General features: G+C 48.9%; 6 protein-coding genes across 6 annotated transcripts; 3 read left to right on the forward strand and 3 right to left on the reverse strand.

The window, feature by feature from the left end:
• Window positions 1-261: 261 nt before the first annotated feature.
• FVEG_17418 (hypothetical protein) lies at window positions 262-1,481 on the forward strand. The gene has a single exon (XM_018906659.1). The coding sequence runs from the start codon at window positions 642-644 to the stop codon at window positions 1,068-1,070; it is 429 nt and encodes a 142-aa protein (XP_018761086.1). The 5' UTR covers window positions 262-641; the 3' UTR covers window positions 1,071-1,481.
• FVEG_12992 (hypothetical protein) lies at window positions 1,401-2,544 on the reverse strand. Its single transcript, XM_018902376.1, has one exon. It carries the CDS (start codon window positions 2,064-2,066, stop codon window positions 1,494-1,496), a length of 573 nt encoding a protein of 190 aa, XP_018761087.1. The 5' UTR covers window positions 2,067-2,544; the 3' UTR covers window positions 1,401-1,493.
• Window positions 2,545-2,772: 228 nt separating this feature from the next.
• Window positions 2,773-4,873, forward strand: FVEG_12993 (hypothetical protein). The gene is made up of 3 exons (XM_018902377.1): window positions 2,773-3,065; window positions 3,113-3,115; window positions 3,168-4,873. The coding sequence occupies exons 1-3, from the start codon at window positions 2,992-2,994 to the stop codon at window positions 4,606-4,608; spliced, it is 1,518 nt and encodes a 505-aa protein (XP_018761088.1). The 5' UTR covers window positions 2,773-2,991; the 3' UTR covers window positions 4,609-4,873.
• On the reverse strand, window positions 4,786-7,258 carry FVEG_12994 (lysophospholipase). The gene has a single exon (XM_018902378.1). It carries the CDS (start codon window positions 6,863-6,865, stop codon window positions 4,919-4,921), a length of 1,947 nt encoding a protein of 648 aa, XP_018761089.1. The 5' UTR covers window positions 6,866-7,258; the 3' UTR covers window positions 4,786-4,918.
• Window positions 7,259-7,948: 690 nt separating this feature from the next.
• FVEG_12995 (hypothetical protein) lies at window positions 7,949-9,821 on the reverse strand (the record flags this gene model as incomplete). The annotated part of the gene is made up of 3 exons (XM_018902379.1): window positions 7,949-9,198; window positions 9,253-9,564; window positions 9,611-9,821. The coding sequence occupies 3 exons, from the start codon at window positions 9,819-9,821 to the stop codon at window positions 7,949-7,951; spliced, it is 1,773 nt and encodes a 590-aa protein (XP_018761090.1).
• Window positions 9,822-11,487: 1,666 nt separating this feature from the next.
• Window positions 11,488-12,570, forward strand: FVEG_12996 (hypothetical protein). Its single transcript, XM_018902380.1, has 3 exons — window positions 11,488-12,094; window positions 12,150-12,256; window positions 12,305-12,570. The coding sequence occupies exons 1-3, from the start codon at window positions 11,848-11,850 to the stop codon at window positions 12,446-12,448; spliced, it is 498 nt and encodes a 165-aa protein (XP_018761091.1). The 5' UTR covers window positions 11,488-11,847; the 3' UTR covers window positions 12,449-12,570.
• Window positions 12,571-12,677: the final 107 nt, after the last annotated feature.

Genomic DNA, 12,677 nt, shown 5'->3' on the forward strand with positions numbered 1-12,677 from the left:
GATATCTTTTAGTAATAATTGTTTTCTGCAGTCAGATATGATAGCTTGGTTATCGGAGCTATTGGGTTTAGTGCTAAGCACTACTGCAGACGAAGAGAATCAAGAGATGTGATATGATACCTGGCTGGTGGCTTGCGCCATAAAAGAGGTCAGGTGGTCTGTGTCACAAGGTCTAGAACCGCGTCTATGCATCAGCTCATTATCTCGGTTTTCATCACCGAAATATAAGACTCACTTATGCCACTCAGTTTGGCTGGATACAGGCGCTAGAGATTTCTCAATAACTCTCATTTATTACCTGTGTTGGCAGCCTAAAGCCTGACCGTATAGGCGGCAGTCAAACTACATAGTTTCAATATGCCCACAAGTACCGTCTTGCCTCTTATTCCTTATTTCTGACGCTCTACGTTGTCTCCCTTTGCAATTTAAGCGCAACCGCTTTACCTGAAGGCTGTGGTGGGTCTTTGGGCACTGTCAGTATCACTTCAGCACATATTCAGGGACTCAGGTGGACCTGTTCGAGCATCGACCCAAGCTCTGTACCGGGAAGCGGTGACAATCTGCTACTCTCACATTCGACTCAAAGCGATGTGAAGAAATGCGGAGCATATTGCGGTAATCACTTCTTACCCGCCGACGTCATGGCAGCTTTCTGGTACCCGTATAACTCGACGTGCCAGTGTTGGAACATTGGATTAGTTAAGGGCAGCTTTACTGCAGCTCGGCATAAAACCTCCAACATCACCCTCGTCGACTTCTACGATAGGCCGCCCAGCCCTGCGGTCAAATTTGGTGTCTTTACCTGCCCAGCTGGTGCGTATAGCGCCAAAATGTCGACTTACGGTTCTTGCGGCCCTTTGATTGTCACCCCTGCCAGTGCTCTTTTGGTTAAAGGCACATCAGCCTTGCTTACTTGTAGGAGCGTCAAGGCAGAGTATGCAATCCAGAATAGTAAAGGGACCTTTGATTGCTACAAGGGACTGTCGAAAGCCAAGTACCAATATCACTACTCGTCGAAGCTCACTCTATACGACCTTGTTGACTTTCCAGCACCTAAGGCAAAGAAATAGTGAGCCAAATTGACACTTGGATTGAGCTTGAATCAACAAGTGGAAGAGGGAACAGGTTATGGAGGCGCTCTCTACTGTTTTCTACCTTAATCTGCAGTTTTACCTGAACCAGAAGCGAGGCGAAGCTAGAGATGCCATAAAGGTACTGTTAGAAGGGATTAACCTTGGAGAAGACAGATTGAGGGATGACTAGTTCAATTACATACACTATTTGGGCTGTTGACTCCGGGGGTAGTATACCAATATGGGCCTGTGTCTTATTAGGCTAAAGTGGTGCATGGTAAGAAAAGGCCTTTATCCTAGATAATCAATTTCCGGATTAGTTTTTAACGCATTTTCTGTTATAAACCCTAACTACTGAGTATGGATATTAGCTTTTATTAACCTAAGATTTTACCCCGGTATGAGCCCCTAGCTACTGAGCTATTTGCTGTCTTGCTTGTCACTGTACACTTTGACGAACATCCTCCTCAGCCCATCCATATCACAAAACTCGATGACCTTTGTAACCTTAGACCCATCCTCATTAAAGTCCAAGACCCACGAATGTTCTATAACATCCTCTTCGCCATCCTTGTATTTCATGCCCGTCACAGTCGTTGCCGCAGACTTGCGCGACTCGGTGTCAACAGTCACGTCGGAAATGTCGCTGTAGGTGACTACATATTTCTGGAGGTCGAGCGCCATGGCGGCTTCGTAGTCGGCGTTACTCAAGCCATCTACCGGAGGCGATCCGAATAGCTGAAGAACACCGGCTGGCTTGAAGTATCTTTTGCAACATTCGGTGACATCGCGGTTGATGATGGCTGGGTCGTTTTGTTCTCCGGCTTCTTTGTAGGCACCTAAGAACTTTCTCGCCGTGTTCTCAATGGCCTCTCTGAGTTCTTGCTGTGATTTCATGCTTGCGGTGATGAATCTTGATGTCTCATGCAAGTTTTGACTGCTGTGAGAAGTTTTGATCACAATTACGGCCCTCGTTTGTGTGTTTATATGCATTCTTTGCTTACAATCCTCCAAGTCGTAAGCCGTCAGCTGACGCGATCCTCAGGCTATTAAAGTCTAGTAAGTATCTTTATAACCGGCGTAGGGTTGCCTGATACTCTCTAGTGTCTTGATTAGTATGGGATTGCTTTGTAACTGCGTTGGTTCATGCTGCCTTCCTCGCTGCCCAGGCTTAGATTTTGTTTGACAAATACGTCTTTTCCTTGACCCTAAATGCAGAATTTGGATCGCACTAGTTGCCGCTCTGTGTTTTAAAATACCAAGAACGTTAGACAGAAGAGACTTGTGTTATGGAAGTACTATAAGCTAAAAATTTATTGAGTTCAAGTAGAGGAAAACGACAAAAGCTTTGTCTGAAATTGGACATGCCAAGCATATAGGGTACATCTATTTATAGACCGCTTTACGAATGTTACATGAAGCGGCGGAAAGATATTCCGAGTCACGGCAGGTAATTTCAAGTGCCGGAAGCGGCCGCTCGCTCAAATAACCTTGCTCTACAGAGTACAAGGCAGACATAAGGATAAAATAACCTCCAAAGAGCCCCATCTAAGCCCTACAAACTCGCCACCCCGGCAGACGCATTCAGAAGGTGGTTACTGTGAAATTGGGTCGCTCCAGGCAGTGCTCACCCAAAGATCAGGGCGGGCTGTGCGCACAAAGTTCACGACCCCACCTCCAGGGGCCAGCGTCTTTACCTCTTCCGTCGTAGATCGCAAGAGGCCCCGGCCCTTCCAAAATTGTCACTTTCTCCCTTCTCAGCTCTCAACATCCCTCATGACTCACGCTGTGTAACGGGAGACGTTTCCCTGGAATGAAGGGCCTGTGCTTGTGTTTATCATATACTAGGCCTTGCACGCCCACTTATCACCACGTGGGGGATCGTCGTCCTGGGTAGCTAAGCTGATCTCACGCCAGAATGTCAGACTTTGGTGAGAAGGTGAAATGGAAGAGGGCGAGGGCGCCCAAAGTGAGATCTGGCTGTAGAACTTGGTGAGTCGACCACTCAGACATTTCTTATTATCTACTAATTGACGTAGCAAGTCTGTAGCCTATTATAACACGTTGAGCTGAGACTTTGCTGACCGTAGTTAGAATCCGGCATCTCAAATGCGATGAACGAAAACCCACGTGTTTCAGATGTGAAAAGGACAAGCGGACGTGCGACGGCTATATCGCTCCCCCAGAAAGCAAACCAAAGACAAAATCTCTCGCTCTTCACAGAAAACAGTATGACCTCATGTCCCGCCGCCTCGCGACAGCCTCAAAGCTTCTCGTCCCAGCAGCTTTATCCCCAGAGACATTCGGTTCAACGATAGAGTTGGACCTCTGCCACCACTTCCGCACATACACGGCATCAGAACTCGCGAGCTCACTTAACGCGATGAATTTCTGGCACGCTTATGCGTTGCCGCTCAGCCAGACTTCAAAACCCGTCAAGGCTGCCATTGGGGCGTTGGGAGGGGCGCACAAGGCGTTCAAGCTTCAGACCCAGACTGACTCGCTAACGCAATCCCTTGCTCAATCTTACGAAATCGCATCTATTCAGCAGTACAACAATGCTATTCGAGTAATGCAAGAGTATATGAACTCACCTGACAAAGACTTTCAGGTTATTCTAACATGTTGTTTAATATTTATCTGCACAGAGAGTCTTTACGGGCGTTACAAGAACGTTACGCGGCATTTGGAAGCGGCATTCTCGCTATTGAACGCCTGTGATCGATGGGATCTGGCGAAGTTTATGGAAAACATTGGCCCTTCGTTGTGCGGCCTGGCCTCTGACCTATTCTTCTACGTGGGGGACAACCATTCCCCCAAGCTTGTCTCGGAGATTACGGAATGGGCTGATAAGCAGGATCCGATTGATCTAGAAGTACCAGGCGAACCTTTTACTTCTGCACAGGCTGCAGCTGCGGCACTGACACACGTCGAGACGCTTTGCGATGTGGAGATGTACGGCGAGTGCCTAGATTGCTCAGATGGGAAGCTATGCGGCGATGGCGGGGTTTCATGCGCACAACGAGATAGAGAGTTAGTCTCAGAAGCATTCTACCATCACTGGAGCGCACGATATCAAGCTTTCAGAAAGACATTTGATCCATCCAAGGCCTCAGAGTCAGAGCTGTTTCGCTTCAAAGTACTCGAGTGCGAAGAGACGACATGGCAGGCGACTTTCAAGCTCAACCACATCGACGACGACCTCGAAACAGCAGATTGTATCGAGATACTGAAGAAGGCGGAAGAGGTCATCAAGATGACGCAAAGCGACAAGGGTCAGATCTTTACATTCCAGGCGAATCTGGTCCCTCCAATATCCTACGTTATAATATCATGCCAGGACACGAGCGTGCAATGGGAGGCGGTGAGGCTTCTAAGGTGTTTGGGGAGACGGGAGGGCGTTTGGGATAGTAGGAGGATGGCGGATATTTACACGAATATGATTAACGCAAGAGCACAGAAGTTACTGACGTGGGAGGAAATTCCGGCCGATGTGCCACAGCTGACTGAGCTCCTTGGGTCGCTGAAGATGTGAGGGCGTTATTACAACAGCAATAGACAGAGTCAAAATAATAGACTTGTACACCACATACCTCCACAACCATGCCAAGTTATCTCGTTCGGCAACTTCAAGCCGACTATTTGGCCGTTGGCAGTATTGGTTAGGCAGTGGAAAAGATGGCTTTACTCCTCCGATTGAAGCCAAAGGAGCGCAGAGACTCAGATTACCAATAGACTAGCACTGCTGTAGCAGGCAGCTGTTACATAATGATGACACAAGGACTGGTAAAGTTAACAAGTATGAAAATTCAAGTCTATCAAGTATTACAAATAAATTCCCGCTATCACATGAGAGCAAACAAAGCAGCAGCCCCGACACCAGCCGAGACAAACCAGCTTGGACCAAGCCTGTCTCCAGCTGCATTGTCAGCCGCCTCCGCCGTCGCATTTCCTCCAATGATATACTCAGGCTCATAGCTCTTGACAGCAGTGTCATTCGTCTTTCCATCCCAGCAGTACCTATCAAAGCAGGTCTTGCAAGCATCAGGCACAGTCTCATTCGCCTTCCACCAGCTTCTGCTCATAACAGCACACACCACGCAAGTAGGCCACTCCTTGTCAATGGTAGCGTTGCCCTGAGTAGCTCCGTTGAGAGCATTGTGAATGATGTTATCGCGCTCTGTAGTGGTATATGACATGTCGAAGGTGGAGACGTTGCTGTGGTATGTATATGGAGCGTTGGGGATGTAGAAGATCAGCGGAGGTGGAACTTCGCCGTCTGAAAGAGTGAAGTTGTTGGCGTCGCAGCCGAAGAGCGTAGGACGCTGGTTCAACTTCTCGTTGATGAAGGTCTCGGCTGATGGGACCGAGGGGAATTGAGTACCGTTGCCAATGGTGGAACCAACACGGTCGTATGTAGCACGGAGAGCAGTACCGTTGGGCCAGTTGTTATCCGTATCAGCAGACGAATCAATGGCAAAAATGATGTCGACGCCACGAACGGGCTGGATCAACGGGTGAAGAGGGATGTTCTGCAGATCCTCTCCACCATCTACGAGAGTCAACTGGCGGTCCTTGGAATTAACGCTCTTGTCGGTAGGGTTCCATCCGAAGAAGGGGTTAGGCGTATAATCAGCGATATCCTCATCATCCTGATCCAAGCCGACCAAGACGCCTTCAATGGCTTTTACAACGATGTCTGGAATGTCGTTCTCTTTGCCGACCTTGGTGATGTTCTGGAGAAGGAACTGGTTGAACAGTGAAGAGGATGTTCCCATAACAAAGCCGATCTGATCAAAGCCGCGAACGCATTCGCCCTTGGAGTTGATTGTTCCGTTGGTGAAATTGGAGGCGAGATACTCGGTAGGTACAAAGCCAAAAGTTGTAGGGTCCCATGTACCAAACTCGTATGGGTTGAACTCGTATACAGTGGCGTTCAAGGAGATGACGCGCTCGCCCGGGGCACGACCATCAGCAACGAGGATGGGGAACGGCGTGTCTGCGTCCTTGAAGTTGGAAGTATCGGCAATGGAAGAGAAAGTGTACGAAGGTCCACCCTCAGGCGCATTGACGAGCTGATACGACAATGCGCGACCCCACCAATCAGTGAGCGTAGTATTCCAGCCCTTGTCCTTGTCGTCCACGGCATCCTTCATCTCATCCCAGTACTCGGCAGTGTTGAGAAGGCTGATACCCGAGCTCTTGGGACCCTTGAAGATGGAGCGGTCAAAACGCCAGACTTTGTCGCCGGACTGCAAATCTGGTACTGTGGAGAAGTTGTTGGCGAAGATGGAGCCCACGAGCCAGCCACCGCCAGAAAGACCAGCTAGATACGTTGCAGACTGGAGAAGACCGCTGATGGGGCCGGTCTTGTTGTTACGTGAATCAGCAGCTGAGAGGAATCCTGCACCGTTCATCAAAGCGCGATAACCACCGCCCGACGCGGCGATGGCGATGTTGGGTAGACCAGTCGCATTGTTCTTGTGCTTCTCAACGAAGCTCTCGGCATCAAAGCCAGAAATATTTGCTCGCGACAAGAAAGTCTTGAGGTCATCGATGGTGTTGTTTCTGCGTTTTCGAACCCATGATTCTTCTTCACTGGATAGTTCATCGGCAAGACGAACTTTTGGGCGCGTTGAAGGGCAGTCGACTACTTTCGGGGCATATCCACCACTCGGAGAATTTGGTAGGGCTCGGATCTCGACTGAATTGACCCTAGGGATCAAAGCCGTGTCTTCCGGAGCAGCGATTGCTGCGCTGAGCCAGAGCGAGAGGGCCACGAAGCCAAGCATTCTGACTAAAAAAATGGCTGTATAAGAATAAAAGATGAATCGAAGATGATGGAAAGATAACAAAAAGTCACCAAGGGCGAGTGCCAGATAAATAAGTTGAGTTAAGCCCTTCGATCAAGGGGCGCAATTTACGGAGTAGCCAACGGGTATGATCTCACTGGGTCTAAGCACATGCTAGAGTTTTATGGTAATTAGTGCTTTGACTGGTTGCAGGGACTGACGCGTCTTGAGTGGCTAGTTCGTTCCGTGGACAGCGAGACAAAAAAGGTTGAGATCCACAGACGGCTTCTTCGGCCGAGAGAGTTTCGGTGTTTTTTGGAACCCGGTTGTGGAGGCTGTGTCTCAGCTCGGAACATTCGGCACGAGCTAAGCCACAGAGGGATATGACGTTGCGATGCCAGCGAATGCAGAGGAAGCCAATGGCCAGGGCTGATGAAGAGGTGAGGGGGGGTTTTAAAACCAGTGGCCACAGGGCTGATGGGTTCAGGGAACAGGCCAGGGGATGTAGTTTACTGCTGAACAGGGCCGAGTGATGGGAGTAGGGGACTTGTTCACTTGGAGATGTGCTCCTAACGAGTGATGATCTGTTGAACGAGAATGGGACTTTGGTATCCCCGCATCAGAGTGGGAGAGCGCATTCCAAGCGCGGAAATAAACGATGTCAGTGAATACGCAGAAAACAACTTGATAGGCCACCTCGCTCCGACATTGCAGACGATGACAGTGGATGCCCAATTCAGCTGATCTTACCCTACAAGCACGGAAATTGCCATTTGTAACAAGCCCGCTAACGTTGGACATGAATAGGACTGACATGACATTGCAACAGCTGATGAGTTCAATTAAGCAGAATGAAGAACTAAATACGGGAGCACAAAATTAGAATAACTAGAGACAAAGACAAAAGGAAGTTTCCGGTTGCGGCCGGTTCCGGTGAGCAAGCTTGATTTCCACTCTCTTCTGGCGCCACTACAACTTCATGTCGACTCGTTATTTTTTCGTTGGGTTGTCTTCCCTTAGTCTATCCTCCATGAATCCAAACACATAATCGCATAACCAAGCACCATCTCATTCATGGTAGCTTTAGAGTGTCTTGACAGAACCCTTCTTGCTGCTCAGAAAGTCTCGAAGCGCAAACTTACTGCTTGCAGTCTTCGCGGGAACATGCTTAGGAGCTTTGGCAGGAGTATCAACGAGGATAGGGAAAAACCTGTGCACAGCTTGCCTGGCGTCGTGAAGACAAACAGGACCAATCTTCTGAATGACGTTCTTGATGAAATCAAAGATGTTGTCAGCGGGAGGAAGCTCGGCGTCAAGAGGGATGACTTTCAGAACTTGGAGCTTCTCTCGGGGAAGGGCAGAGAGGGCTTGGTAAGCGGCGTCTGCCATGATGGCGCGCTGGACGAGAACGCGAGTAGCTTCAATGTCGCCGGCTGAGGGGGCAGGACCCTTGTACTTGGTGAGAAGCTTGGGCGTGTTCACATCAACGGCGGTGGTTCCAGCTTGGCAGACGATTTGCTCAACAGCGGAAACAGCACTGCGGAGGGCAGGACCAAGAGAGGAGAAGACATCTTCACGACCTGCTAGAGGAAGCGTAGGTTCAAAGAGACCCTTGACAAAACCCTTGGTTGCATCACTGACGGGAAACTGTCGAATCCCAAGGTTTCGGCGCTTCGGGACCTTGGCGGTACTGACATTACCAGCAGCCTCATCTTCCTGATGGTACTCGATAATACACCGAGCAGCCTCAGCAAGGTACGGTGCAAGAAGTTCAGAAAGCTGCTCGACCTGTGGTGCATTGGCAGTCCAGTTGTCTTTCATCGCTGCGATGATCTCATCAAGCTCGGTGGACTGCTCAATCGCGAAGACAGCTTGGAGAGAAGCTTCAGCGAGGAGGGCGCGCTCAGAAACACCAGAGAGCTTGGTTGCTTTGCCGCTGGAGATGGTCTCTGCGCCGACGACGTGGCTGACGAGAGAGCCAGCGGCGACACTGACGAATTGGCCGACATCGTCGATCAGTGAGGACTCGATGTCGAGGGTCTTGGTGTCTATTTGGGACACCGTCTTGAGGATGTCGTAGAAGGGGTCGACATCATCGGAGACAGAAGTATCCGGCGTATTGTCAATCTTGATGTCAACGTATTCGGGTTCGGGAACAGGTTCAGTTGCTGGGGCAGGTATCTCGAGCTTAGGTTCCTCAACTGCGGGCTCGACACAAATGGGAACAGGAGCATCAGGCTGCGTAACCTCGGGTTCGGGCTCAGCTTGAGCGACAGGGGCCTCGTGAGCGCTGCAATTGGTGCAAACAGTGACGGGGACGGGGACGCGTTCTTCTACAGATGCCAATTCGTTAGCAAATGAAGACAAAGCAATCTGGCATAACATACCTTGAACATGAGCACTCAAAATAAAAGGTTGCCCAACCTGGATAAAAGCAATATCTCGCGAGCGCCTCTCCGAGCCCTCAGTCCAGTCTGCGGAGAAAACGACACGCTGACCATTTCGAGGCTGAATGTCACGTCCACGATATCCAATGTAGCACTTGACCTGCGTAGCCGCGCCAAGCTGATACTCCGAATCGTACACGGCTTCACTCCCTGCGACGACGAGGTCGGGGCTGACGAGGAGTCCGGTGCTGATCTTCCAGATTGAGTAGCCAGTCAATTTGTTGGCGAAACGCGCTTCGATCTTGACGATCGCTGGGGATAGTGAGTTTTAGTAGTTTGATGCAAGAGGATTACTTACAGCGAGACATTCCCGCGTCGGGAGAGATGGTAGTGTCAGGAAGAGTGAGTCCAGTCTTCTCAACGATGGGGCCCTGGAAGCCAGTGGAGGAGAAGTCAGTGGCAGAGAAACCGGTGGAGTTAAACTCGGATGAGGTAACTGCGACGTCAGCCTCTGGCTGGTCGAGAGTCCATGCAGCTGGACGGCTGGATGCGTTGAAGGTAGAGCACATAGTAGAAGCTGTGATAAGATATGAATACTAAGTGATGAGGCTGGTAAGAGATGTGATGAGTGAAAGTGAGTGATGCAGAAAGGTTGAGAGGGAAACAGTTGAGATCTTATACCTCAGATCTCGGCCCGTGGGGACTTTCTTCTATCTCTCGGAATGAACATTAGTCCATTTCATAGAAACCTGTTCTTCACAAGTTCGTTTCTCTCAAACTTGCTTTCCCATTTTCAGTATTCATTTCCGAGGTTTCTTCTTCAGCAGCGCCGAATCCAATCAACTATCCATAAAGAGTAGTTCATGAGATCTAGATGCAAATATTTGGTCTTCAGGGTGGTGGAGAATGTTTCAGCCTGCGACTCGATATTCATGCAGGCTGTGTCACAACACGAGGGTATGTGATATTGAGTGAGCATGCAGGCGGCTATCGGACGCCTGCAGATGCGGGCGCCTACTAAACTTTGTTGTTACTGAAAACCTTGGACTTGGCTAGCTTGGCTTCGCTTTGGTATGCAAGATCCACGTTGATGCGCTTTTGGGGAGAGCTGAAATGCACCAGAAAGGGGATGAGATCCGTTTCCACATACATACCTTGCTGTCATTGTCCACTGAGCCTTGAATTTAATAACCGCCACTAGTACATGCGACGAGGCCTTTCAATCACTTGTGCTATTTTATCTTCTTAATACTATGTTGAACTCCGACAGAGTGTTGATATCAGTCCAACACAGCAAGCAAAGCAGGGTTGGTTGGGCTTTCGACTTGGAATGTACGACTAGTAGGACTGTGTAAAAGCTGAGTAATACTCCGTACATGGCCACGATACTAGTCGCAACACATGTAAGTATGCCGAGTGACTAAAAGTATACCAAGGATATGTTCTGAGGGAATCAGATATATTAGTTTAAAGGCCATGACCCGATGAGGCCTCAGCCGAAAGAAACTACAAAAGATTATTCTGTCCTTACAATTTAAACTCAAATTCATGCTACCCTGGCTAAGTCCCATTCCATTTGTGTGATTATTCTAATTCAGGACTGTTATATCAGCTAGCCCGAACGTGTAATAAGGGGATCATTCTGCAACCTGTGACGTGATCACTTCCGTAGCATTATTCACATGAACATAATGGTGTTGCGATTCCTGTCCCAATCCTTGCGGTATGTCTCACCGCAGCCAGCCTTTATTCAAGAGCTGTTCCGGATATCAGCGTGTCAAATCATGTCTTTACAGGAAACATTGTCTCAGCCTCACACGAATCGGGGAAGTCTTGGTTCGAAAGAAGTAATAAAGGATACTTAACAGCCAGCCACAGCCATCCATCCACGATAATTAAAAAGAAATATTGTCCAAGCCTCAGCATACCAATAGTAGAGCCCCTGCATATGCGTCATGTGAATAACCATCGTGGCTGCATGAAACGGGTGATATCGCAGTTATCGTTAATAGTTCATCTGCCCAGACAAGCCATAACCAATTCGTGCACGGTGTGGCTTCATATGGATTAGGGCTGGCCGAGACATGCATGGGCCTAAGCCACTAGTTCAATAGCGCCCCGATTTGATTACGTGTGGCGAGCTGTGTAGCTCAGCTAGCCTCGTTATCCCAGAAGGGTAAATGGCAGTTAAAAACGGCGGAGTCAATGGAGAATATGGTTCGATCAAAGCCCTATCGGGGATGATCAAGCCCCCCGTTAAAATGCTCACTGCACATGTTTACCAGCCTTGATTAACGGGCGAATGCACAAAGCACGGAAGTGCTCACTAGCGTCTATCAGTCCCCAATAGCTCGGGAATTAAAGACACTATTGATCAGCGCTCTTCTGAATCAGTGGCGATGGCAGGCTGCCATGAATCTAGAGTTTCTTTTCAGCTGCGCCTACGACAAATAGTGTTGCGATGAGTGGTAGAACTAGCTCTTCATCGTCGGTCATTTGAGTATTTAAAGTCCAGAGCCTACCAGGTTATTCCAATATTTGGATCATTATCATTCAGCATCTTCCCCTGGAAATATCAAACCACCTTTCTCAATCATGTCTATCCCTACCAAAGGAGATCAACTCTCTGTGCCCGCCTACACCGCGGAGGCCGAGCAGAACGCAGTTGAGATCTCATGGTCCCAGATGTTCCGCACTCGCAGCGCCCGTTACTACGTCGTCAACGCCCAGAACCAATCCAAGGGCAATGCCAATGTCTTGATGTACATCCAGGACCGTTTCTACAAGGACTCCAACAGCAATGAGTACATTGGAAAACTTCCCGGTGCTCGACAGGATGGTAGTAAGTACTCAAAGAGACAACTAACTGGCTGAACAATAACTGACATCTACATTAGGCAACTGGATCGTGAGCATCAGCGATCGATTCCAGTATGGTCAGAAGAACAAGAATGGCGATGGCCGCTGGGTTGCTCTTCATGACAAGGATAACAAGCCTTACCAGGTATGTAGACTTGGGAGATCTTTGCGTAATGACTACTAACTTCTGAAGCACCGGTTCATGATTGTCACTATCCAGGGCAAGCTTTCAGAGGCTGCCAAGAACTTGGCCAAGTCTTTTGGTGCTGGGGAGATTGCTGAGCAGGTCTCGAAGATCGGTGGCGGCTACATCGGTGACTACCTTCACACCTTCTAATCTCCCGGTGTTGCAGGACGTCACGTCTTTCAATCGTGATATGTTAAGTGGCTCTTGTATAGCTCAGTTGTGTTAATCTGAATTCATATTCAATTATATTTATACAATATGCAGTTCCGCTCAAGCCCGTGATATCGGTGATTTATATTGAACTTAATAATTATACTTTGGGCATAAATAGAGAAGAGGTGTAATAAAGTGTTCAGTGTTTAAACGTGAAAAGATGCGT

This window comes from Fusarium verticillioides, chromosome 11, assembly GCF_000149555.1.
Source record: "Fusarium verticillioides 7600 chromosome 11, whole genome shotgun sequence".
Lineage (NCBI taxonomy): Eukaryota > Fungi > Ascomycota > Sordariomycetes > Hypocreales > Nectriaceae > Fusarium > Fusarium verticillioides.

What these genes read in the sequence shown, in the direction of transcription:
- FVEG_17418 (XM_018906659.1), top strand. Translation starts at nt 642, where the DNA reads ATGGCAGCTTTCTGGTACCCGTATAACTCGACGTGCCAGTGTTGGAAC.
- FVEG_12992 (XM_018902376.1), bottom strand. Translation starts at nt 2,066, where the DNA reads ATGCATATAAACACACAAACGAGGGCCGTAATTGTGATCAAAACTTCT.
- FVEG_12993 (XM_018902377.1), top strand. Translation starts at nt 2,992, where the DNA reads ATGTCAGACTTTGGTGAGAAGGTGAAATGGAAGAGGGCGAGGGCGCCC.
- FVEG_12994 (XM_018902378.1), bottom strand. Translation starts at nt 6,865, where the DNA reads ATGCTTGGCTTCGTGGCCCTCTCGCTCTGGCTCAGCGCAGCAATCGCT.
- FVEG_12996 (XM_018902380.1), top strand. Translation starts at nt 11,848, where the DNA reads ATGTCTATCCCTACCAAAGGAGATCAACTCTCTGTGCCCGCCTACACC. An exon ending in CGGTGCTCGACAGGATGGTA is followed by an intron (nt 12,095 to 12,149) that starts GTAAGTACTCAA and finishes CATCTACATTAG; the next exon opens with GCAACTGGATCGTGAGCATC. An exon ending in AGGATAACAAGCCTTACCAG is followed by an intron (nt 12,257 to 12,304) that starts GTATGTAGACTT and finishes TAACTTCTGAAG; the next exon opens with CACCGGTTCATGATTGTCAC.